Here is a 25,244-nt window from a genome sequence, read left to right on the forward strand (position 1 = left end):
TCGGCTTAGGGGGTAAAAAAATGATGCGACAGTCTGTCGAGCATTTAGCCCAAAATCAGATCATAGTATTTTGACTAGGCTCTCTCCATCTGTTGCCCTTTCTTACTGCCCCCCGAAGTCGGGGTTTCCCCTCTTGAACGTGGGGGCGGGTGATTAAACTCACAGGAGCAAACTCCGGATCGGAGTGACCCGCCGGAGTGGATGATTGATGATCCGTTAGCCACTAGCCTAGATCTGGTCCAGAATTGGCTTCAGCATCGGACTTTGCACCCCGAGCTGCATAAGCCCAGGGGTAAAATCTCGATGTCAACGTCAGCGTGCTCGGTATTCTTGCCCCGAACTGCATACGCGGCGTGCACCTTGAATGAGGCTCAGGACCATCCGGGATTCCTATTCAAGCCATGCGGTGCAATTAGAGACTTTTATTGAACAGCTTTTTACGTTTGTCTGCGGGTCAGCTCAGGTCAGATGAACGCTTTTCTTTTTTTACTCGCAGGGTAAAGTCTCCAGGACAGTGTTCTGCACTACCGGCATAGCCTAATTCCGCAGTGCGTCTTCACCGTGCAGCACTCAATCAACCCCCAAACTTGTCCGCCAAAAACTTGTTACAGTCCATGATATCAGACTCAAGTAAATGACCCATTTCCAACTCCGCTAATTTATGGACACACTCTCATCATCCTCCATGATCGTCGTCTGCTATACACTCTTATAAACCCTTTGGCCATTTCTTTGACTTTATCTTTATCCCCAGACTTCATCTCCAGGCTTTCTCCAACTTCTCCCTAATCTCCCCCAACGGTCGCCACCTTTTTTTCTGCGTGCGCCAAACCTCTGCCATAGCGCACAAGAGCAACCCCCAAACACCACAAATCACACACATACACGCAAGATGCAACAAAGATTACGGTCGATGAAGCGCCCTCTGCTCCTTGCAGCTGCGGCCACAACAACTCTCGCTGTCGGAGGCGGTTACTATGCAACCCGTAACAGAACCCACGTCGTTGACAAGGCCCTCGTCCCCCTCAAGCGCGACACAACAGGACGCATCGTCCCTCCCACATTCAGCGCAACAAAAGCCCGCGCCGAAGCCCTCGCTGAGCTGCGTCGCAGCGGCCAGCCCGACAAAGATACCGAGTACGACCTACTCATCATCGGCGGTGGTGCTACAGGAACAGGAATCGCTATCGATGCCATCACCCGTGGCCTCAAGGTCGCCCTTGTCGAGCGCGATGACTTTTCCTCCGGTACAAGCTCCAAGAGCACAAAGCTCGTCCACGGTGGCGTTCGATACCTAGAAAAGGCTGTCTGGAACCTTGACTACGGTCAGTTGCAGCTCGTCATGGAGGCTCTGCGCGAGCGCAAGACGTTCCTCAACATTGCGCCCCATTTGTCCAGCTCGTTGCCCATTCTGCTGCCTCTCCAGAAGTGGTGGGAGGCGCCCTACTTCTGGGCTGGCACCAAGGCCTACGATCTCCTCGCTGGCTCCCAGGGTCTTGAGAGCTCCTACTACATGAGTAAGAACAAGGCCCTTGAGGCATTCCCCAAGTTGCGCCAGGAGAACATGGTTGGTGCTCTGGTCTACTATGATGGTCAGCACAACGACTCCCGCATGAACGTCGCTCTCGCCATGACAGCTGCGCAATACGGTGCCAACGTTCTCAACCACGTTGAGGTTACCGGTCTCGAGAAGGATGCCAATGGCAAGATCAACGGCGCTCAAGTGCGCGATGTCCTCGCTTCCAAGAACGGCGACTCTGCCAACGCCGAGTCCTTCAAGGTCCGCGCCAAGGGTGTTGTTAACGCTACCGGACCCTTCACCGATGCTATTCACCAGATGGATGACCCCTCTCGTAAGCCTATTGTCGCTCCTGCTTCAGGTGTGCACATCATGCTTCCCAAGGACATCTGCCCCAACGGCATTGGTCTTCTCGACGCTGCTACCTCTGATGGCCGTGTCATCTTCGTCCTTCCCTGGCAGGGATTTACCCTCGCCGGTACCACCGACAACCCTTGCGAGGTCGAGCGCGCACCCGTTGCTCAGCAGGACGATGTCGACTTCATTCTCCGTGAAGTCAGCAAGCTTCTGACTCCCGAGTCTGCACTCTCTCGCAAGGATGTCCAGGCTGCCTGGTCTGGTAAGTTACACTATAATCAATCGAACTGCACACAATGCTAACATTTACAGGCATCCGACCCCTTGTCAAGAACCCCAACGCGAAGAACACCGAATCCCTCGTCCGAAGCCACCTCGTCACCACTTCTCCCTCCGGTCTCCTCACCTGCGCTGGTGGCAAGTGGACTACATACCGTGAGATGGCCGAGGACACTGTCAACGAGGCCATCAAGCTGTTCGATCTCAAGCCCCAGGCTATCTCTCTTCCCGACATTAGCGGTGCTAACGCTAGCGGTTTCACCACCACTGGCATCTGCTGCACCCGCAACATTCCTCTTATCGGCGCCCACGGATACTCTACCTCTTTGGCCTCTCAGCTGATGGAGATGTACCCCATCGACGCTGACGTTGCCGACCACCTCGCTCACAACTATGGTGACCGTGCCTGGACTGTCCTCTCCATCAACCCCTCTCTCAACAACCGTCTCGTTTCTGGTCTTCCCTACCTTGAGTCCGAGGTTTCCCATGGCATCCGCAATGAGGCTGCCTGCACAGTCGCCGACATCATTGCCCGCCGTACCCGCCTCTCATTCCTCGACTCCAGCAAGGCTCTCCAGGCTCTCCCCCGTGTCATCGACATTGCCGCTACTGAGCTTCAATGGTCCAAGGCCCGCAAGGCCCAAGAGAAGGCTGACAGCATTGCCTTCCTCGCCTCCATGGGTCTCGAGCAGAAGACCGACGCGCCTGTTCAGGCCTCTCAGGAGGAGCGCATGCCCGCTCGTCAAATTGAGCATAGCCAACAGCGCCCCGCTCGCATCGGCGGTCTCGACGTTGACCTGAACGGTCTCGGCAGTACTGGCTCCTACAGCAAGTCCCGCGACGACTAAAATTTGGAGTGAGATGTGTATTCCCTTTGTTTAAAGACATGGCATATGTAGCATATAGAAGATTCCCTGGCATTGAAGATTGTGTTAGAAAAGCACGGCGTATAGATGCAGGATCCGGTACTTTTCGGACGGAATAAGGAGTAACGGCTTTTCCTTGGTAATTACTTTTAATTAATGAACTATTTTATGATCACCTTTTGGCTTGTTTCTTCTTCGTGATGGTGTTTTAAATTAATGCCTGGCATGATGGGATGATTGTTGTTACTCTACCGCTGACTTTCCGTCAATTGATCTCTGTCCCAACATTGTTCTGACGCTACTCTCAACTCCCCCATGGTCGATCGATTGGACTCGACCTTATTCCCCGCAAATAAATCCGGGTTGGAGAAATCTCCATCTGATCGTCGATGTTTCTTCCCAGCATCCCCATAAAATGAGGCTCCATTACATCAGGACCCATCCGGAGCCCCAGATTTAAAACACATCGTGACATTTGCATAGTGACGTAGTTTTATGGTAATGTACGGGCCCTCCATACGTAACGCGTAGCATCTTCCATTCCCTTGACGTTGTTTTCGGGTTTCCTCAACGGGTATTGCGGTTTAAGTGCCTTGGCGATAGATCGCATGATAGTGAAAAAGATCTGCAATATATTGGAAATTCGGGGCCCATATTTGCGACGGGTCTTGACCTCACGGTATAAGTCCTTCATGAGCCAGAAGCTCCTTCGGCCGGATGACCTCAAGCCTTTCCTTACTCTTAACTAGACGAGCTCCCAGGTAGGTTAACTTAAGCATTATAAAGACTTTTTAAGCTGTTGAACTGTGTCCTAAAACTTAGTTCAATATCCCGCAACCTAGTGGCCTGGCTCGTGTGCACAATCACGTTCTCCTCAATTGTTTGTGCGGAAAAAAGATGTCACGAAAGTCCACCTGGAGGCACCATTGATGTTAATTGCAGCTGTTCAGCATGCCATCGTATTGAGATTTGGAAATTCAGCACTAAGATCCTCACAATTAGTGCCATTGACTATGGAGTTGGCAGTGGTTGAGATACTAATTGTGCCGATTCTCAAAGAGTAAGAAGGCCTATATTGAAGGTTGAAAGATCCTGGCCACAAAGAAAAGAACACCATCTGTGCGCTGCTCAGTTACAACTACCTATGAACCAAACATGGATGTAGAGATCATGAAGTTGATGCCCTGTTCCGTCATCCAGCTTATAGAGAATGGCATATAATGATGTCTTTAGCACTATCGATACCTAAGGTAGCCAGTGCACGTTACCGAACATATCTCTGAGACTTGATATATGCTTCACCGACTTTTAATTTAAATATGAGGAATCAGCCCGGTTAAGCTATGGTTTCCTAAGATTTGTGTGACAATGTTAAGAACAAATGCCGTATTACCGCTGCTAGAAAGGGGGAAAATGAAGGGGAGTAAACATGTTGCAATGCAGGAGGTGTCAAACTCGAAGAACGGATTATATGACATGAAACTGGCTGGGTTATAGATATTTGAATCTATCGGGATCCATTACAGGAGAGTGAAGCACAGCTGCGTAAAATCGGTGCAGCTATGGATGAATTTCATGCGGCTTTCCGAAGGCAGCACCGACTGCCTCGGTGGAACACTAACAAGCAAACACGCCTTGAGAGTTTCATTCATTCTGATATTGCGACGTCAAATCCTCGTTCTTCTCAGCCAAATGGATTGGTGACTGGCTTGGGCCAGTTGCTCGCCAATTTATCCGTCCGATCTGGTCCCGCCTGCAGCACCTGCCACTGTCACTGCCGCTGCCACTGCCAGCTCGAGTCGCGACTGCCTTTTTCAACAGCATCAAAATTATACCACGCTAGTAGTGACGCATCTGCCTGCTCTATCTTTGCATTTTCAACTCTAGGTCCACCTCACCCTTCACCCTCTTCTGTCGTTCGCTCTTTATTCGCCCACGAACGCGACCTCAACCTATACACTCGTCTGCACTAGAGGCCTATGAGCCTTTGGCCCGCATTCACTGAAAACGTCTTTGAAGTCTTTGTTTCCTATTAATATCTCTCTTGACATCATCCCAATCTCCCATTCATCTTGTCCTACCACTCCACTCCACCGACAACCAATGCAACAGCAATCATGCCTGCGTTATCTGTGCCACGTCCTTACGATGGCTACCCTAGCAATGTACTTTCTATCTTTCGCCGGTTTCATGACCTCACTGGAGAATGGCCATGGCAACTCGTCGAGTACTTTGCGCCTCGTTATTGGAGCTACCAGCTGGCCTACCGTTTCTACAGTCTCATCAAAAACGAGCTTCCGCGCACAAGCTCTGTAACTCTGGACGACCTTGTCAAGTATCTATTCGACAAGTCTGCTCAGCACCCCATGTCGAAGTATCGATGCGTCCTCAGCAACAAGGTCATCGGTCAAGCCATTGAGTGGATGAGCGAGAAGCGACAGGAGTTCATCCGTGGGTTTCGACACGAAACTAGACGAAGAAGTGCCACATTTGGCCGTGACCCAGAACCAGTGGAGAGTCATGGTAAGTCAGAAATGTTCCTTTTATGTTTTTACGTATACTGAAGAAACTCAAAGCTAGTGGCTCACGCAAACGATCCGCCGGGAGTGCTGTGAGCAACGAAGAAGCTCAAACCCCTGCAGCATTCGCGAAGAAGCGCCTTATGGTAACCTTCAAATTTCCGCCAAAGCCCGTCGGAGACTGCATTACCGTCAAAGGCGACGAGTCGAACCAGACTGTTGCCCACGGATCCATTGATCGAGCTGACGGTGGACGCTCCAACATGCACTCACAAACCGGGTTGATTACCCCTGTTGGGGAGAGCGGCTTTGCGGAGGAATCCCCATTCCTAGACGTCACTGTAAGTGCAAATCGACTTTGCATCAGAAACCATCATTTCTAACTCTGGCCGCAGTTTAAAACCTTCGAAGAAGCACAGAACGCCTACAGAGCTTACCTAAAGGGTGAAATAACCACCTCGGGCAACGTCATCCGACGTTCAGAAGACCAAATTGAAACCACTAGCCGTCGTCACCGCGATCTCGTTCAAAAGATCCTTCGTAGCGGTATCTCGAAGGAAAACGCCGCCTCTGAAGTTGCCGAAGCTCAGCAATGGGTGCACCACGCCGAGGAAATTCATAATTCCGTAACGGAAGCGCTCCGCGAAGCCCGTCATCGAGCGATTTCAAACCCATCAGCTGCTGGATCAGCTCAGGAGATAGCGGAGCTTGTCCAACGCGAACGAGAGTCTGGCCAACATCAAGAAGCCCAACGTGCTATCGTAGAAGCCAAGCAGGGGGTTCTGGTTGAAATCATGACTGTGCTCAAGAACATAGAAGCTGAGGCCGCGGTCCTACATGACAGACTGATCGAATTGGGCGAGGCTAAAGAAACTGAAGAGAAGAATGAACGAGACCTGACTATCCTACGTCGTCTCATCCGCTTGGGTCCCAAGCTTGTCGATCTCCTTGATGAACTTTTGGGTGACCAAGATATTGATGAATGGTCAAAGGAAATGGTTCATGACATAGGACAGTTTGAGGACTAAACTGGGACAGATGCATGTGATGTGATAGATGGGAGGTACTCTGAGATCTCAAGTTGGAATCGTGGGGCGTCAAAGACACGACGGTAGGCTTCCTGAAAAGGATCGAGGATACATTTTGGGGCATGGCTACTTGGTCTATGCGTGGAACTATAAGATGTCTACATGAGAATGTTTATGTCACAATCTCGTCCTATCGGAGGCTAGGTAGATAATAGTCGATTGCCTAATGAAGATCAAGATCATGAAAATAAAGCGTCGTAATTACTTGTGGCGTGCACATGATGTGGCGGGTGCTTTTCCAGTCTTCCAAAGTCAATATTACTCAAGAGCGTAGCAACATTTTCAGTATGAACCCAAGAATCCAACAATAAGGTTAAACAATAATAAGGTTAGTAAGGCCACAAGGCTATACCATTCAACAAGATTTCAGCAGAAACTCTATATATGGCGTGCACATCGCGTTCTACTTCCACGATGTTGCTCTACTGAATTCTGATTTAGTAAATGCTGATAGTTTGAAGCAATTAAGGCTGGTGGTTTGGGTTTCCTGCCTGAACCCAATGAAAGGTCCTTGAACTCAATTAACGAGAAAAGCTGGGGATAAATGGTAGATATGTACCTATAAATACAAGCTGCAAGTTTTCTTTCATAACCTCGTTTCTCTCTCCTCCATCACGCGCATCCAGCAACCACATCATCAACCATCATCATCCTTCACGACGACCGTCGAAACAACATTATCAGTTCTTGTAAATTTGAAACCATTTCTTAATTGCACTTGTATTCATTTGAAGATGGAAACTTTCGATCGATTCCCTGATTTACCCGTCGAGCTCAGAGTTCAGATCTGGAAACTCGTTATCCGAGAGAATCGGCCAGGAGTACACATCTTCAGCCATTGTGACCAGACCCTCAATTATACGCCCAAGTCTCGGATCATGATGACCCGTGAGTCGTGCGGATGGAGATTTTCGGAACTCTCGCCACTTCACTATTTCGACAGCGTCAAAAAAGATGTCCCCCGCAAAAACGTCTCAACATATCTGATTGATATTCTCTCCGTCCCCAAAGAAGAACGTAACACCCGACAGCGAGAAATGTCCGAGGAGACAAGATTCAACTTGCCCTCGACCGGAAAATTATTCGGAGCTCCGCTTCACAACCTTACAGTCTTTCCTCACCGAGGCCTCTTTGTCTTACAGGTCGACTGCGTGGGCGATGTCGACTGGGACGGACTTGGTTTAGGCCAGAGCCTTGGATGGGGTTTGTTGGGGTGCGACGGCATCAATCATCTAGGCATCAAGTTCAATCCAGATTGGTGGGACTCGGATTAGGGAGAATGGGATTACGGTGTTTTGTACACCCTCAAAAATGCCGCGTTCGATGCTGATAACCTGGTCAATATTTGGATCATTGATCATAGCCTCAAAAGAAGAAAGGATGCTCCTGATTTCGAGGAGAAATCAAATAATGCACATTATTTGAAAGCCTTCTATGCTAGCGACAGAAAATCTCTCTCGGTTGATCCCATACATCCTGGGCCCTGGACTGACTTGAGTACGGGGCTGCCACCCGACGCATACCCCTGGGAAGACAACAAATGTTCTCTCAATTTTGTCAAACACCTTGAAGACGAGATTGAAGACGAAATCCAGGTTGAGGATTATCTTAGAACAAGACATTGTTAGCCAGCTTCTATCGGGGTACTTGGCTGGGATGACTTATGAGATGGACAAGAGAGTGTGGAAGTACCATCAAGAAGATTCTAATGTATATTACCTTCCTATATTACCTTAGTAATGAATCTGACTGTCTACGAAGTTGGACAGCTGATCATGATCTTGACCTTAATAAACAAACAAGTCATTTGTTACCTTACGCCCAATAAGGCAATGAGATAGTGCTTGACCTAAACGATAAAGTTGCCCACCCAGAGGGTTCTTGGCTACTAACCTACTACCTAGGTAGCTATCAGGTATCGGAGTATAATTGCCTTTGACATATCCTCATTGAAAATTCTATGTATGTAGTTGAGATAGCGTACAGAAATCATGAATGGAAAGGCATCACCCGATGAGAGGGTAGAGAACCTTTGCAAAGTTTTAGCAAATCAAGAAAGTGTTTGTTGTCCACTACAGGTTACAAAATGTTTGTTTAAAGGATATACTACAGAGTTACAGGCTCTGTATGCAGTCTGCAATCCTGCGGTCGGTCGTGATGATTCCAACGATTAACGAATAGTTGCCAGTGCCTGGAACAATAAGACCTTTGACTAAAGAACAACACAAGAGACTAAGACGTTTACCTACTTTAAGGTAGCTTAGGGTTGATTTGTGTTATTCTTACCTACGATTTTAGTTGAGCCATCCATCCGTTCATGCTGAAGTAGGTATCCCGAGTTTCGTGCTTGCTGAGCAAAAGCGGCCGGCACACACCTGCCATTTTTCGGAGGCAAGCACGCGTGCAGAGGGAACTACCAAAACTACCTCCAACCTCTCAACTTTACATCATCAACATACATCTCGTGAGAAGAATCATTCTTTCTCACTCGTGTGAGGATGAGGTGGGTTCATATCGTTTGCAAATTACTGCTAACGATAATAGTCACGTTGCATTCCCACAAAATGAACGCGACTCTCCCTTTTCACCCCTCACGTCCCCCACCGAGCGCAAACAAAGCGATACAGCATATCAAGAGCAAGCGACTGAACAAAAAGTTCGGGCTCTGCGCAGCGGGTGACCCCAAGATCGATCATGACAATCTCAAGGGTTAATGAGGGACTCTGTAAGCATCTCAAGGTCGATAGGCAAGTACACCTCGACACATTTGAGAGTTGTGGTAACTATGATAGTGCTCACAACGAGTGCTCTCAACTGGATCATTTCGAAGATGTTGAAAATCTCGAGTGGGATAGTGAGGGCTGCTTGCAAAGAACGAAGTTAATTGCCCTGAAGCATCTTACAAAGGGCAGACTCCCAGAGTCAGTTTGCACTTGCAAAGACAAGGCACGCTATCAACAAGTTCCTGTCAGCGGCTGGCATGGATAAGACCTATTTACACTGGCTAAAAGTGTCGTGACGATGGTGGACAAGCTGCACAAGCTGCACAACGAGCTCAAGTCTCCTTCGAACATACCAGTCAAGATTCCTCATAGCCCCTCCCCTCTATGAAGAGGGCGAGTGGGATGATCTAAAGAAGGAAGTTCTGCGATCGGTTTCTTTTTACTGACGAGTGCTACGATTCTATCGGCCTGACACGTACCTGAGTGTCTCTGTGAGCTAGGTCAGAAGGGTCTTATTGGAAGCTCAATGGACTCGGTCGGAATGGGTTCATCCCTATAGCATTCAAATCCCATTCGGGGCTGCCCTCTGTCTATCAAAGAAGAGGTGCCGGCGGGCGGCGAAGACGGATTCTGCAACCTCCACGTGGTGCCGCCTGGGAACCTGATTATGCCAGAGCCAGTGCAGAGACGCGAAACTTCAACGCTTGTACGTTCATGAGCTGATCTCACCTGTCTCTTTGATGCTGTATTTCACTAGACATTTCTAGTGGGAAACAGCAATACAAGTTTTCTTTTTTGAGCACAACTAAATGTTTATCCGGTTTGACAGTGTTGTGTTGGTGTTCCCCGCGAGTGTCTCTATCCCCGTTGCGGCTGAGGAAAAGAAGTCGTTCAAAACAGTAAGCAAAGCGAAGTGGCTTTCACAAAGTGACGAGTAAAGCGCCACGAAGAGAGACTTGGGTGTTGACAAGGCGTTTTCAGGGTCGCAGTGTTGGTATTTGTGCCTTGTGGAAGTCACACTAACAGTTCAGCTGAATGCGTGGACCGGTCCAGACCCAGACATTTGCAATGCTACAAAGAGGAATATTTAATCTCACATGCTGCCACCGAGGAAATTTCATTTGTAGTCATGCAAATAAAACTGACATTAACATTATATATTAAATTAAGAGATTGCCAAGCATCGGAAAGCCAAGATGGCAGCTAGTGGTCCGTTTTACAACAACTACCAGTCACCTCCTCCTGGTCATCAGCCTGGCCAAGTCCCACACGCACACCACGTTCAGCATCCGCAAGCTCCAGGGCAATCGCCCCATGCTCATCAACCACCTCAATTCCAGCAGTATGCAGCTCATCAGCAAACCAACTATCAACCACTTCCTGGTCAGCCGATGAACCAGGTACCGCAAACTCCACAAGCCCATGCTTCGCAATCGCCCCAAGGTCAATACCCTATCCAGCATCAGATTTCAGGCCAACAACATCATTACCAGTCATCTGCACAAGGTCCTCAGCTTCATCAATCCCCTCAAGCTCAGCACCCAGGCCTCCCTCAACAATATGCGCTTGGTCAACAGCCCAACATCCAAACAGTGCCTTACGGTGTCGCAGCACCGCCCACGCCGTCTGAGCATCAACAACAATACCAGCAGCAAACATCTCAATTTTCTGCCCCGCCTTCAGCTTCATCTCAAGGCCAGCTGCAGGCAACTGCCCAATCACTATTCAAATCTGGAAAGGGCTTCTTGGGTAACATCGCCAGCAACATCAAGTCCAAGTACCCTGCCACATCGAATGCCTCCACAACGTCGTCCACGATTTCGTACACAGGCGAAACACCAAAGCCGACATATAATCCTTCACAACACCCTACCCAGACACCCTTGAGCCCGACAAACTCTTTCCCTCAGGGATATGGCCAGACTCAGCAGTTGACTCATCAGCATGCATCGCCAACGCCGCAACAAAGCATCTTGCCCAGTGCTCCAGGCTATCCTCCCGTGTCGCATCAAGGTTCTTTTCCGATACAGTCACAAGGAGTCCCTGTACAGTCGCCTCAACAAGGACACCATGCTCCTCAACAGTTGTACCATCAACTACAAGCTCCCGCGAACGGAGTCGCTGGTTCTCAAGCTGCTACCTCCCCGCCGTCAGTTCATTCGCCAACCGCAGCTGCCTCACCGTATCCACAGCCATCGCTGCATCACCAACAATCGAACCCATATGCACCGATAGCTCCAACCCAAGCTCCCCAATCAGTTGCTCAGTCCGTACCATATGGTGTTTTGCCTGGGCAACAACAGAGCCACCCACAAGTCATTCCACTGCAGCCAAACTACCATAGTCCTTCTTCAAGTGGAAATCCACCGCCACCATGGCCACAGCAGACCGGCCACACTTCGTACAGTCCGGCTGGAGCTACTCCAAGTTCCGCATCCGCTGGCCAAGCCGCAGTCCAAGTTACTACTCCTAGCTATGAGCCGCCCGTAGGGTTGCACGCGCAGCCATCTTACCACCATGATAGCCCCACCTCCCATGTGTCACCATCGGTGCCGCAGGCCATTCCGCAGATGTCACAACCATCAGTAACATCAAGTCAAATGAACAACTCTTCTCAAATGCCCTCGCCACCGCCGCCGCCGCAGCAGCAGCAATACCATCAACCGCACCCTCACCAGCAGGGCCCCATCCCACATCAGCAAGGTCAGTTGACTGCATCAGAGATAAAACCACCGTCTCATGTTGCTCCATATCCGGGTGGCAATAGCAGCTCCGCTAACTATGCACAAGGCAACCTTTCCGGCCTCCTGTCACAGCATCACTCCAATAGCGCACCGACAGCCCAAACTCACCAGAGTACCTCTTCTATACAAGGGCAGTATCAGTCAACCTCACAGGCACATCCTCAATCGACTCCCCACGTACCCGAACCTGTGCCACAAGCTGCGACACCAAACCAGAACCATATTCCCTTACCTTCTTCTCCTTTGCAGACCTTGAACCAGCCCAGTGGCATCCTCCCATCTGCACCAGAAGCTAGTATTCAGTACCAACCATACAGCTCGACAGCGGTTCAACAACCACCACAGCCAAACTATGGGCAACCCTTGTATGACACCCCAACAATCAATTCAAACAATCAGTATCATCATCAGCCAGCACTCCAATCTTCAGCTCCAGCTCCAGCTCCAGCGCCAACAGGCCAGAGCTTTCAGCCCTATCAACCTGCTCAACAACCAATAAGCCCCCACCAACCGGCACCGGCCCCCAGTCAACTTGTGGATAATGTCTATCACCAAGATCAATTAGCTTCTCTGTCGGCACAAATGAACAATCTAAATGTGCAGAACAGTGAACAACGCGAGTCAAGCTCTGCGATACCTCCTGTCCATAATGACGGACCACGAGGGCCACCACCCTGTCTAGCAACAGGCATGGCCAGCGACACCCTTCCATACTGTCCGGAGGATCGCGTCGTGGCGTACGGTCTGGATTGGTATCGCCTTGCAGCTGTGCCACAGTATCTTGTTTGTACAAGATGCTACGAGGATCAAGTAACAGGCACCCCCCTCGCTATTAATTTTGAGCGATACCATTCCCCAGAAGGTACTGAGTCCAAGTGTAGCTTCTGGTCACCCCGCGCGAGAGAGGTCCTTTGGCCTCAAGCACTTCAGACCAATGACATCGGCCCTCTTCGGGCATTTGCGGAGAAGACTCTGACATTACCAACCTGCAAAGGCAGAGTATGGAGTACCGCTGCCGATGGTGTTAAATGGTGGGGCATGGTAAACAACGAGGTTGATGGATTTATTTCGTGCGAAGCCTGTTATGAGGATCGCATTGTTGGCACGGCCTTTGAAGGTCGTTTCTCCCCGTATCGTCAACAAGGCCCCGACGAAAACTGGATGTGCGACTTGTGTATCCCCTACATTGCGGCAGTGGCTGTGAAGATGTCCAAGACCAACAACTGGAATGGGTTCTCTGAAGCTGTCAAAGCGCGAATCCATCTTCCAGCATGCGAAGGCAAAGATGAAGAGTCGAACAGTGGTCACTGGATTCTTCCACGTCGCAGGATCAAAAACATGACAATCTGTGAAGCATGCTATCTAGACAAGCTTGCCCTTACGCGCTTTGGTAATGAGTTTGAACGTCATCAACGAGCCGAAGGATTTGATGCATTTTTGGAGTCATTGGGCCAGAAATGGAAATGCAGCCTTACCGACACGGCTGTCAACATGAGCATTGCCCTTGAGGCGGCTCTCTACCGTCGTGACTTTGAAGTATTCTGGAACGCGGCTAGTGCTATATGTAGCCTTGTCCCTTGTACTGCGAATGGTATCATTGGAGGGAACTGGTGGACCGTCGCTGGTGGCTGTCCTGACTTTGATGTTTGCGAGGCATGCTACAAAGGAGTACTCGAAACGTCCAACCTCGGGCGCTTTTTTGAGCCTGCTAAACGCGACCCTACAGCGACCATCACGTGCAACTTCTGTCCTGGCAGTCCACGCTGGGGCACTTTTATCACCAAGTTCGCCGAAGCATTGGACAAAGGAATTTTCAGCTACTACAGTGATTATGTCAGAAAATGGGCGGGAGTACGGACTTGCCCTGGCATCAAAAACAGAGACAAGAGTAAGTGGTGGGGACACCCAGAAGCTTTAGCCTGCGAGGACTGCTGGTTGAGCTTCGTTGCCGATACTCCCCTTGGGGATACTGTTCCGGTCAAAGGTGTTTACGACGAACGGTCTTTGATCTGCCAGCTTTGGTCTCCTCGGATGCGTAATATGTGGCTCGCAGCTTGTGCAGCAGGACCTCCCGGGTCACCAGAGTCACAAAAGGCTCTGGAAGAGTTCCGTGCTTTCGGTACAAAGCGCGTGCAAGTGTACAATGCTACGGTACCGCATATAGAGATGATCCAGTCGATGATGATGATGAAGCGTATGCAGGCGATGCAGCAGGGCCAATTGAGCCTCATGTATCAGGGGATGAACGGTATGTCGTCGATAGCGGGAACGGCTGATGGCAATTTGCATGGCAACAGTTCTATTGGGTATTACGAAACAGAGCATGGAGTGACAGCTGCAAACATGATGAACAACATGCATGCTGGGATGGCTGATTCGAACAAGATGAGTGATTGGATGCAGATAGCGCAATTTCAGGCTGCTTGGATGGAGGTAGAGTAGTATACCGTTCGTTTTGGAACAGATGACACCGTATCATGGGCAACAAAAACATGGCGCCTAGGCTTTAGGATACAAAAATAAACTACCTAAGAATATGGTTTTAACACACTGGCTTTCCCATTCTGATTTCGATGTCTTGAGCGACCGATACTGTACAGGAAACAGATCAAGCACCCTGTCATCCTTATTCTAGACTCGTCTCTCATCACCCGCCACTCGTCGCCTGTTCATCAGAAGATTCATTATTTGAACGTTTATATCCCTTGTTCTGCCGCCCATTGCTCGCTTGTTCATTAGAAAACAAATATGACTTGTTTAGAATGCCATGGAGGAGGAGGCCAAGGAGAGCGAGGAGAAGAAAGTATGTAGCTTGTTTGATCCTGCTCGGACTTCACTTGGCTAACCTCCTCATAGTGAGTGTTGGAGGCATAAGAGTCGAAATCAGCACACGAGTTTGTTACTTTTAGGCCTTTTATTTTTGTACACCAAGGTTGACCTTTCCGTTTACCAGCCATGTCTCACAGGTATTCCCAAAGTCTTTTCTAACGGCTCAAAGATGATGAATATCATCCGTCTTGGTAAACTATTTCCTCATGTCTTTTATTGGAATTGAACTAACCATACGCAAGTATAATAGCGTAAACCTCATGCTCAAGCTCGGACAGGCAAAGCAACCCGCAGATATCCGACACCACTATCCATAGTATACGCCGGCGCAATGAGCTTCCCTAATAGAGATATCGCCTCGTTGCCTCCCTTTCCGTCCGAAGTCCTCTCGTCCTCCCAGTACTGGTAGAGCTGCCACCACCAGCAATGTGTCACTCCATCCAGACCCTTGTACCCGGCCACGCCATCCAGTCCAACGCGCTTAGCCCAGGGCTTGTCGACGATATAGTGCAGACAAATGACCTCTTCATCTCTCCAGATATTGGGATGCCAGTATCGCATCGTCTTGATAGCGTTGTACTGCCATCCTAGCGCATACCACTTGTTCTCGAAAAAGAAGGCGAGAAAGTCTTGGTCGGGAAACATGAAGTCCGAGAGCAGAGGGGTTGTGTTGAATACATCCAACATGCGATCCCAAAGACCCTCCGATGGATGGAAGATGAACATTCCGCCGTTGAGCAACTTGTGCGGCGAGGGGGACGTCTCTGTGGGCTGTAAGGGCTCTTTCAGCGCTGTGGGATGTGAGAGTGGTGTATAGGCACAGTTCTCAGCCTTCCAGGCTTCAGGTGCCCAAGAGTCGGAATCAAGGTTACACACGCAAACATGATTTGCAGCGATCCAGTCATCGGGTAACTGTTCCTCACATTGGAACACGACGTCCATGTTGTCCAGGATAGCCATGTCAGCATCCAGATAGCAGACGGCATCATACTCGAAAAGTTCAAAGACGCGCAGCTTGGTCCATGTGTCGGCGAAGCGCTCAGCGATGAGCGTCATCTTGATGTCCTTGGGGGGAAGAAGGTGGTCGCACTCGCGCAGGACCATGTTGCATTTGGGGGCCTCCAGTTCCAGTACCCTGCGAGCATCCTTGGGGAGATTGGGTGTGTAAAGGACGACCAGTGGGTAAGCTGAATTGTTGCGCTTCAGGGTGTAGGCGAGAATGATGACGCCTGGCAGATACGAGTCACGGGTGATGAGGGTTGCATAGGCATTATGCCTTTTGGTGGTGTTTGGAGGTTCCATTTTCGTAGAGACGTGCAGATCCAATGGATGGATAAGATAAGATTGTCCCTTTTAATGTTTTATCGTGAGGTAAGAAGAGAAGGGAGGGAAAGGAGGGGAAAAGTGACGAGATGGTGAGGTAGAAGAGGATGAGCTAAAAGTGTTTTCGTGGACGTCATTGTCGATAAAATGCAATCATAGTTTAGCATTAGGTATTTTATTTATCCCTTACGTTTAATCCTTCTAACTTTTTATTTCACAAATCATAAACAGAAAACATGCTAAGCGACAAGAAAAAGAAAGTAAATGTCGTGGCTGTGTCTGTCCAGAGGATCTGGTGAGGCAACCCCATGCAGTCCATGCATGTAGCCTTTGCTATATCACATGGATTCAAACCATCGGTGAGGACCATTACCTCCGCATACGTGTCCTTTTTCAGTAAAATTCATCCGCAAAATGAGTATTTTTGTGAAACATTTATCGATCAATGACGCCTCCAGGACCCATTTGCTTCACATTGGACAAACTAAAACCTCGTTTATCGCACGTCAAGGATCTACAATCTGAACTACAGGGGAATGTAACCTTTAAGCTTTGGGGTACAAAACTAACAACCTTGGAGTCTTTAAAATAGCACAAACTGACTCGTTAGTAACGTCTTTACGTTTTTCTCCAACGCGATATCTAGATCCAGGTCTTCGGGAGCTAAGGTAGGCTGAAATAACGGTCAAGCTCTCGTGTAACCGCCAATGTCTAGTAGTTATCCACAGCCTGGACAATAGCACCCGCATCACCTTGGTCTAGATCATCCAGCGACTTCATATCCTTGTCATCCAGCTCGAATCCAAAGACGTCCGCATTATCCCTGATGCGCTCCGGTGTGTCGCTCTTGGGCAGAGGGATCCAGTTCTTTTGTAAGCAGTAGCGGATGAGGACCTTGCTTGGCGTGACGCTGTGCTTGGAAGCGATACTGCCGAGAGTCTTGTCGTTGGCTTTTTGGTTGCGGACCAGAGGCGCGTAGGCTTCTACTGCGATGTTGTTCTTTTCGCAGTATGAGACTGCGTCTCTCTGCTGGAGCCAGGGATGAAGCTGTTTCATTGTTAGTGTCTCATTGCTTGCGCTCAGGAATGTGTCACGTACCTCAATCTGGTTGACATGGGGAGGCCACACTTTGGCGAATTGCTTCAGCTCATCGATATGCTTGATGCCAAAGTTGCTGACACCAATACTCTTGGCCTTGCCTTCCTCGTACAACCTCTCAAGGGCCTGCCACATCTCCTTCCTCTTAGCAGCGCCAGGGTTCGGGCTGTGGATGAGGAACAGATCAACGTAGCCGCTCTCGGGGTCGAGCTTCCTGATGCTCTCAACGCATTTCGCATAACTCAGATCAACAGATCCGGCAGCCTGGAGTATCTTTGTCGTGAGAAAGACATGTTTCCTTTCGAGGTTGGATTGTTGAACTGCCTTTCCGACTTCAGCCTCGTTGCCGTAGTACTGGGCTGTATCAATATGGCGATAACCAGCTTCCAGGGCTGTGAGGCATGATTTCACACAGACTTCTGGTGGAGAGAGATAGACACCGAAGCCCAATTGAGGGATCTCGACGGAGTTTGCCAGAGGCAAAGTATCAGTGTGTGAGCGCTCCATGATTACAGACGAGGAACGGGTAAATTTAGGTGAGATTTGATAAAGTTATGGTGTTTGTACAAAAGAGGGGTAGATAGAACAACAAACCGTTTATTTCCCCTCAAAGATTTATTTTCTTTTTTTGCTGCGAAGCTCGTAGAGATCCAGTCATGGTCAAGTTGAACTGAGTCGATGACGTGACGTTGTAATTCTCCTCTTTTTTTGTCTCACAGGCTCAAGTCGATGATGACATGAGTTTACAGTGGCAGTGGCAGTTAGTGGCAGTGGCCGGCAGCAACTTGGACAGCACTAAACCCACTGGAAATGTTGAAAAGAGGGGTAAAAACAATGATACAGCACATTTCACGATAGATTCATATCTCAATTCAATTGTTGACACATCAAATATGGCTTCAGTAAAGCCAAATTACTTTACATGCACTCTCGGTCAGGCTGCGCAATTGAAAAGCCAGCATGGTTCGGCCAAATGGAAGACGGTGCTAGAATTAGTTGACCACCAGGCTCAAAATATTCCAGACTCACCAGCCCTTGGCTTCGCGACCTTCAAGCATTTAAAATCCAGTCAAGGTTTCATCCAAAACACTCATTCATTCGGACCCGATGCTAACATGAATAGTGTCGCCCTACTTTCTGACATTCAAGGGTCTCTCAGAGTCATCAAAACATGCCGCCCAAATATTATCGCGAGATCTTCCCCAACCCAAAGACTCCTCACATATGACGATCGGCCTCTTGGCGGCGAGTACCACCGACTTCGTTTTAACATGGCTTGGCTTGATGCGCCTGGGATATACAGTCTTGCTTCTTGCGTAAGTCACTCTTCCCACCAACTCTCATGTCTATAGCTCACCGTCACAGACCCCAATTGGCACCACCGGCAATCACACATTTGTGCCAGACCCTTCATATCGACCATGTTCTTGTTGATAAGACGTACGAGCACAGGGCTCGCGGCCTGGACAACAGAATCGATGTAACCATGATTCCTCGATATCATCCAGCCGACCCATCCACAACGAGCTTTAAACAGACCAACAAGACATCCGACACTGCATACGTCTGCCATACTTCAGGAACATCTTCTGGCCTCCCAAAGCCCATTCCGCAAACCCAGTTCGGTCTCATGGGTGCACTTTACAGCTTCCCGGGACAAGACAAACCGGCCACCTTTTCCACCACTCCGCTTTACCATGGAGGGTTCCCAGATTGTCTGAGATCCTGGACGAGCGGCGCTGCAATCTGGTTCTTTCCTGAGGGGCATGCGCCTGTCACTGGAAGTAATATCCTCAAAGCACTTCAGTACGCAAGAGAGAAGAGTCCAAGTCCAGTGCAGTACTTTTCCTCAGTCCCTTATGTCCTCCAGATGCTCTCCGAAGAGTATGGAGGACTTCAAATCCTTCAATCGATGGATATGGTCGGAGTTGGTGGTGCTGCGCTGCCTTCTGCAATAGGCGATAAGCTTGTGGGCGCAGATGTGAATCTTCTATCACGAATGGGAAGTGCGGAATGTGGATTTCTGATGTCTTCTCATCGTGATTTCGCCAACGATAAAGAGTGGCAGTTCCTCAGACCCATAGACGACCCCAAACTCATCTCCTTTGAGCCACGCGACAATGGTCTTTCGGAACTTGTGGTCAAGCCGGATTGGCCTTTCTTGATCAAGACGAACCGCGAGGATGGATCTTACGCTACGTCTGACCTTTTCGAGCCTCATCAGTCGATCAAGAATGCGTGGCGGTATCACAGTAGAGCTGATGCGCAAATCACTCTTGGAAACGGCAAGAAGTTCGACCCTTCGCCTGTTGAAGACAGCATATTGGCTTCATCAAAACAACTTCAAGACGTTCTGATCTTTGGAGGTGGTAGGGATTACGCTGGTGCCCTTTTGTTTCCTGCTGGGAACGTTGGCAGTGCAGAGGTGATTGACTCAGTATGGCCACATATCGATCGCATGAACAGCGAAAGTCAAAGCCACGCTCGAATAACAAAAACAATGTTGGTCGTGGTCCCTGTGAAAGAGGGTGAGAAGGCGCTAGAGAAGAGCAGCAAGGGCACCATTCTCCGACGACAGGCTGAAGAGCGATACGCCAAGGAGATTGAACAAGCATACGATCACAGGCGTTCGTCTGCATCGAAGAGTATATCGGATGATGAACTGTCACAAACTGTACAATATTGCTTTCATCAGGTACTTGGACGAGATATTGATCCCGATCAGGACCTGTTTAAGCAAGGCGTTGATTCAATCGCATGTATCCAGATTCGCAAGCTGATCGAACAGTCTTGCCTTTCGCCCCGCAACGAACCGCTTCCTTTGAACGTCATCTACGACCAAGGCACTGCCAACGGTCTTGTCGCGTACCTTGATAGTGTGAGGAAAGGAGGCCATCACCATAGCCGAAATGCCAGAGATGCAGACACCAAGGCGATGCTAGACCTCACCGAAAGATACAGCAACTTCGGGGACATCAAGACAGTGTCAGACCGTCAGCGCGGAAAGAGTGTCCTGCTTACCGGGGCTACTGGGTTTCTCGGAGCGCATATGCTCGATATCCTACGAAGAGACTCCCGTGTCGACAAGATATACTGTCTTCTAAGAGCAGACAATCCGTCTACTGCGCATAAACGGGTTTCTGAAGCGCTGAGTCAACGCGGGATGCATGGGCTTGAGCAATACGAACAAGTCAAAGACAAAGTCGTCTGCCTACCGTGTAACCTCACAGAAAGCAATCTGGGACTTTCCGAAATCAATCGAAACGAGATACTGGGTAGCGTCGGGACAATAATCCACTCAGCTTGGGCGGTCAATTTCAGTCTTAACCTACCATCCTTCGAAGACCAAATCATCGGCACAAGAAATATAGCGACCTTCGCCGCTCAGTTCAGCGCTCGATTTATTTTCATCAGCTCAATCGCGGCAGTCAGCGATTCCAAGGCCAAACCAATCCCCGAACAGCTGTCACAGAACCCCAGTGAGGCTTCTCCGCTAGGCTACTCACGTTCGAAATGGGTAACGGAACAGATTTGCGACGCTCTAAACAAGACCACAGGCCATGATCCCCTTGTTACGATCATTCGCGTGGGACAGCTTTGCAGCAATGAATCTGGAGTCTGGAACGCCACTGAGGCGTATCCCTTGCTACTTTCTACTGCGAAGATCACAGGCTGTCTACCCAACATTCCCAACGAATCACTCAACTGGCTTCCCGTCGAGCAAGCCGCACAAGCAGTCATCGAAATCGCGCGTTCCGAGTCGAAGCCAGACGGTAGCGCCTCTTCGAAAACACCAGTTTACCATGTCCTCAATCCCCATACCGCGCTGAAATGGACCGAGATGTTGGACTGGCTCTCGTCCAGCATCGGGACGCCAGAATTTGAGAAGGTCTCCCCTCGAGAGTGGGTCAAGCGTTTGGAGAAGGCCCTCGGCGAGAGGAGTGTCAATCATCCAGCGCAAGCCCTTCTTGGGCTATGGAAAGAGTCGTACGGACTCATGATAGATGACGTGGTGAGCGCAAAGACACATGAGGACGAATCACCTTTCGATGTTGTGAAGACACGAGACGTATCTGCCACAATCAAGGACGTTCAACCATTGGATAGAGAGCGATTGATCCAGACTTGGAAGTGGGTGAATGACACCATCAAGAGTTAGCTGTTTCTATATTCCTGTATAAGTTCCATGATGCCATATACTCAAATTCAAATTATCTATAACCCGTGAGTTTTTTGGGTACAGTCTTTTGCTCCAGCTGACATTTTGTCCAGCGAGTGAACCTTGGTGATCCCCCGGTTTAGCGAGGCACTTTGTGGACTAGCAGTCTCACATCATCTTTGACCCGCCACTTATCTGGGCATTTTATCATGATGACTTACCCTAAAGATTCAAAGGAGTGATTGGTGACCAATTATGATATCGAAAATGGTTATGGTCAGAGGCGAAGTGATTGCTTACTCCCAACCAAGACATCAATAGTGCTTACTCGGGATCCTTGATGAGGACACCTGAGGTGGTTTTTTAAACCATCATTCCTCTCCTTTCTATTCTGTCAGACCTTCTCAGCTCTTGACTCTCTTTCAAGATGCCTCACGCTTTGAGTAGCCCAAGAGCCATCGAACCTCACTTCCTTCGCAATGCTATTGATGTGTTGATCATTGGGACAGGACCTGCCAGTCTTTCAGCAGCTTTAACGTTGGGTCGTGCCCGTCGCAGTGCGGCTATCTTCTATTCGGACGAGCATAGCAGGTCCGCACGCTCCGATCTGGATGCCAATGGTGGTAAACGCACGGCGTCAGTTCAAACTGACATGATAGCCGAGCTGAAGACCAGCTTCAAAACTGTGTTTTTCACCAACACAGCCGCGAAGTTTGTTCGCGAGAGTGGCATGATCTTCGAGGTGGTGGATAGAACCGGTCAGTGCTGGAAAGGGAGAAAGATTATACTTGCTACTGGTTGTCACAAATCTCTCCCAGGGGTACCAGGCTACAAGGATCTATGGGGAACGAAGATGTAAGCACAGACTCAAAGTCATGATTTATGGAGATCACTGACGCTATCTGCAGATTTGACTGTTTCCAATACAGTGGACCAATAATCTCAAACGTGAATTGCGCTGCCGTTTTGATCACCTCGGACGATGAAGACTCTATAGACTCGGCGATCCTCTCGGCTCATCTGGCGCGCCAGTACACACCCGATATAACCTTGTTGGTCAACGGCTTGCAACACCTTGAGCAGCATCCACAGGTTATTTCCATTGTCAGCCGGGGTATCAAAGTAATTAGCAAGGCTATTGAACGTTTCTCAGAGGCTAGTCCAGATTCAGTTGCTGTTGAGTTTACGGATAGAACAAAAGCGTCATATGGCTTCGTATCTCACGAACCCAGATCAGACGTCAAAGGATCATTTGCAAGAGAACTAGATCTCGAGATGACATCACAAGGACGCGTCTTGGTTGAAGGCGATTTCCAAGAGACCAGTGTCCGAGGCGTCTTCGCTGCTGGTCGCTGCGCTACTGTAGTTGATGATGAAGCAATAAAGATCAGTAGTGGGATGGCAGCTGGTTTGGGAGCTAATTTACAAATTGCCGAGGATGATTCGAGCTTGTAGTGGTCTTGGGATTTGAACTACTGGATACTGAAGGGTAGTGTGTTTTGATTTGTTGAGACCTAAGTCATTCATGTCGGGAAATTGTTTAATCGCCGACAATGCAGCAAATCGGGATCGCTATAATGTTTTATGAATTAACTTCATTTAAAATATTTTCTCCAACAAGATCCTGTCATTCGGAGGAATATTGAAATACTGTGCGAGCAAACTATATGTGATATTGTGTCTTGTCCCGGGTAGCTATGGGCAAGCATCCTTTCTGCCGCGAGAATCTGTGTAACGTCTGCCTTTCGCATCCGAAATTTCACCTTGAATGAGATTCTGACTGAACGGCGATTCGAATCAAGACCTATCGGGTGAGGAAACAAGAAATGCCTGTTGTAGATGTGACTTTTGCATCTCATTGCAAACCGGTAGTCGCCGTTTGTGAGATTCGTTTTGGGCCATCGGGATTCAATTTCGGGCCATCGGCGGTAACAACAATCATCCCTGAATCACGCAATTAAAACTAGACCAAACAAAGTCAAGCTTTTGCTGGATGATTGATGATCCGTTCAATATTGACCTCAACAGAGTAAAGCGGCACCCGCTAGTGGGTACGTACAGTACGTCACTTTCATTGTACTTTTTATCGTCTCATCCTCATCTTGAGCTTTTTTATTGCTGTTTTTCAACTTTGACTAGACTTCAAAATAAACAAATTTGTCAAGATGCTTTCAAGTCGTGTTTCAATGGCAGCTCGCTCCGCTGTCTTTGGCCAAGCCCGAAGAGGCCTCGCCACTGCTGCCGCTGTCTCCTCCGCCACCAGGAGCCACAAGGTTGTCGTTATCGGAGGAGGCTCTGCTGGTCTCGCCATCAGCCACCAGCTTCTCCGAACTGGCCGATTCGCCAATGAAGAAATCGCCATTGTCGATCCCGCTCAGTACCACCACTACCAGCCTGGATGGACACTCGTTGGAGCTGGTCTCAAGACCAAGGAGGAGCTGAAGATGAACATGACTGAGTTGATCGACCCCAAGCTTAAGTTCTACAGCGTCAGCGTCAACAGTCTCACCCCCGAGGACAACACCATCACTCTCGGAACTGGTGACAAGGTCAACTACGAGCACCTTGTTGTTGCCCCCGGTATCAAGATCAACTACGACAGCGTCAAGGGTCTTCCCGAGGCTTTGGCTGAGAGAGACGGCCCAGTCTCTTCTATCTACGGCTATGACTTTTGCGACAAGGTTTTCCCCAACATTCAGCGACTCCAGAAGGGTAATGCCATCTTCACTCAGCCCGCCGGTGTCATCAAGTGCGCCGGTGCTCCTCAAAAGTCTATGTGGCTCGCCCTCGACCACTGGAAGCAGGCCGGTCTCTACGACCCCAAGAACCCTTCCGCCTCTCCCATCAAGATCAGCTTCGCCACTGGCCTTCCCGTCATGTTCGGTGTCCCCAAGTACAGCGCCGAGCTTGAGAAGATGCGCCAGGAGCGTGGTGTCGAGGGTCTTTTCCAGCACGATCTTGTTGAGATCAACGGAGACAAGGCCATCTTCGCTCGCCCCGACGGACAGGAGAAGGTTACCAAGCAGTTCGACTTTATGCATGTTGTCCCCAAGATGGGACCTCATGCTTTCGTTAAGAACAGCGCCATCGCCAACGAGGCTGGTTACGTCGATGTCAACGACAACACCCTCCGCCACAACAAGTTCGCCAACGTCTGGTCCGCCGGTGATGCTTCCAGCCTTCCCACTTCCAAGACCGCTGCTGCTGTCACATCCGAGGCCCCTGTTCTCGTCAGCAACCTTCTACGCGCCATCGATGGCCAAGAGCCTGAGCCCGCCTACGACGGCTACACTTCCTGCCCTCTTTTGACCGAGTACGGCAAGGTGATGCTCGCTGAGTTCAAGTACGGTGGTGTCCCCAAGGAGACCTTTGGCGACATCCTCGGCATCGACCAGGCTGTTCCCCGCCGATCGTTCTACCACTTGAAGAAGGACTTCTTCCCTTGGGTGTACAAGAACTACATGGTCAAGGGAACCTGGGGAGGACCCAAGGGCTGGTTGAAATAAATGGTTAAAAATTGGATGAGCTTGTACCGTGTACGTTAAGAGTAAAAGCATAGACGATTGGATAAATAGGGGAGGTATCAGAGCATTGTATACCCACGGCAAGAAGCGGTAGTAGACGGATAAAATTGATGATTTATTGTCTTGTTTTGCAAAAATGTTCTTACCTGCGCTGATCGGCAAATATGATGTGAGGCGGGGTAGAAGTCATCACCAACCCCGCTCACTCAGTGACCA

The 25,244-nt window shown here is 49.4% G+C and overlaps 9 protein-coding genes across 9 annotated transcripts; 8 read left to right on the top strand and 1 right to left on the bottom strand.

Moving 5' to 3' along the window:
• Positions 1–463: 463 nt before the first annotated feature.
• Positions 464–3,196, top strand: EDB82DRAFT_498725 (FAD dependent oxidoreductase-domain-containing protein). The gene is made up of 2 exons (XM_025734688.2): positions 464–2,138; positions 2,189–3,196. The coding sequence occupies exons 1-2, from the start codon at positions 893–895 to the stop codon at positions 3,001–3,003; spliced, it is 2,061 nt and encodes a 686-aa protein (XP_025585469.1). The 5' UTR covers positions 464–892; the 3' UTR covers positions 3,004–3,196.
• Positions 3,197–5,138: 1,942 nt separating this feature from the next.
• Positions 5,139–6,568, top strand: EDB82DRAFT_555371 (uncharacterized protein; the record flags this gene model as incomplete). The annotated part of the gene is made up of 3 exons (XM_065609652.1): positions 5,139–5,544; positions 5,598–5,881; positions 5,960–6,568. The coding sequence occupies 3 exons, from the start codon at positions 5,139–5,141 to the stop codon at positions 6,566–6,568; spliced, it is 1,299 nt and encodes a 432-aa protein (XP_065464792.1).
• A 794-nt stretch (positions 6,569–7,362) lies between these two features.
• Positions 7,363–7,902, top strand: EDB82DRAFT_536215 (uncharacterized protein; the record flags this gene model as incomplete). Its single annotated transcript, XM_025734690.1, has 1 exon — positions 7,363–7,902. One exon carries the CDS (start codon positions 7,363–7,365, stop codon positions 7,900–7,902), a length of 540 nt encoding a protein of 179 aa, XP_025585471.1.
• A 970-nt stretch (positions 7,903–8,872) lies between these two features.
• EDB82DRAFT_498727 (uncharacterized protein) lies at positions 8,873–9,354 on the top strand. The gene has a single exon (XM_065608580.1). It carries the CDS (start codon positions 9,127–9,129, stop codon positions 9,340–9,342), a length of 216 nt encoding a protein of 71 aa, XP_065464793.1. The 5' UTR covers positions 8,873–9,126; the 3' UTR covers positions 9,343–9,354.
• A 1,132-nt stretch (positions 9,355–10,486) lies between these two features.
• EDB82DRAFT_461015 (uncharacterized protein) lies at positions 10,487–14,639 on the top strand. Its single transcript, XM_065607875.1, has 2 exons — positions 10,487–12,054; positions 12,142–14,639. Exons 1-2 carry the CDS (start codon positions 10,548–10,550, stop codon positions 14,535–14,537), a joined length of 3,903 nt encoding a protein of 1,300 aa, XP_065464794.1. The 5' UTR covers positions 10,487–10,547; the 3' UTR covers positions 14,538–14,639.
• A 482-nt stretch (positions 14,640–15,121) lies between these two features.
• EDB82DRAFT_461016 (NADP-dependent oxidoreductase domain-containing protein) lies at positions 15,122–18,026 on the bottom strand. The gene is made up of 4 exons (XM_025734693.2): positions 17,346–18,026; positions 16,974–17,294; positions 16,496–16,620; positions 15,122–16,200 (listed from the first exon to the last, which is right to left on the bottom strand). The coding sequence occupies exons 1-4, from the start codon at positions 17,850–17,852 to the stop codon at positions 15,189–15,191; spliced, it is 1,965 nt and encodes a 654-aa protein (XP_025585474.2). The 5' UTR covers positions 17,853–18,026; the 3' UTR covers positions 15,122–15,188.
• A 212-nt stretch (positions 18,027–18,238) lies between these two features.
• Positions 18,239–21,504, top strand: EDB82DRAFT_524295 (uncharacterized protein; the record flags this gene model as incomplete). The annotated part of the gene is made up of 3 exons (XM_025734694.1): positions 18,239–18,419; positions 18,469–18,661; positions 18,711–21,504. 3 exons carry the CDS (start codon positions 18,239–18,241, stop codon positions 21,502–21,504), a joined length of 3,168 nt encoding a protein of 1,055 aa, XP_025585475.1.
• Positions 21,505–21,742: 238 nt separating this feature from the next.
• On the top strand, positions 21,743–23,029 carry EDB82DRAFT_169075 (uncharacterized protein). The gene is made up of 2 exons (XM_025734695.2): positions 21,743–22,359; positions 22,413–23,029. The coding sequence occupies exons 1-2, from the start codon at positions 21,932–21,934 to the stop codon at positions 22,957–22,959; spliced, it is 975 nt and encodes a 324-aa protein (XP_025585476.1). The 5' UTR covers positions 21,743–21,931; the 3' UTR covers positions 22,960–23,029.
• A 601-nt stretch (positions 23,030–23,630) lies between these two features.
• EDB82DRAFT_498739 (uncharacterized protein) lies at positions 23,631–25,188 on the top strand. Its single transcript, XM_025734696.2, has one exon. It carries the CDS (start codon positions 23,670–23,672, stop codon positions 25,008–25,010), a length of 1,341 nt encoding a protein of 446 aa, XP_025585477.1. The 5' UTR covers positions 23,631–23,669; the 3' UTR covers positions 25,011–25,188.
• The last annotated feature ends 56 nt before the right edge of the window (positions 25,189–25,244 follow it).

This window comes from Fusarium venenatum (assembly GCF_020744135.1).
Source record: "Fusarium venenatum strain MPI-CAGE-CH-0201 chromosome Unknown EDB82scaffold_2, whole genome shotgun sequence".
NCBI lineage: Eukaryota > Fungi > Ascomycota > Sordariomycetes > Hypocreales > Nectriaceae > Fusarium > Fusarium venenatum.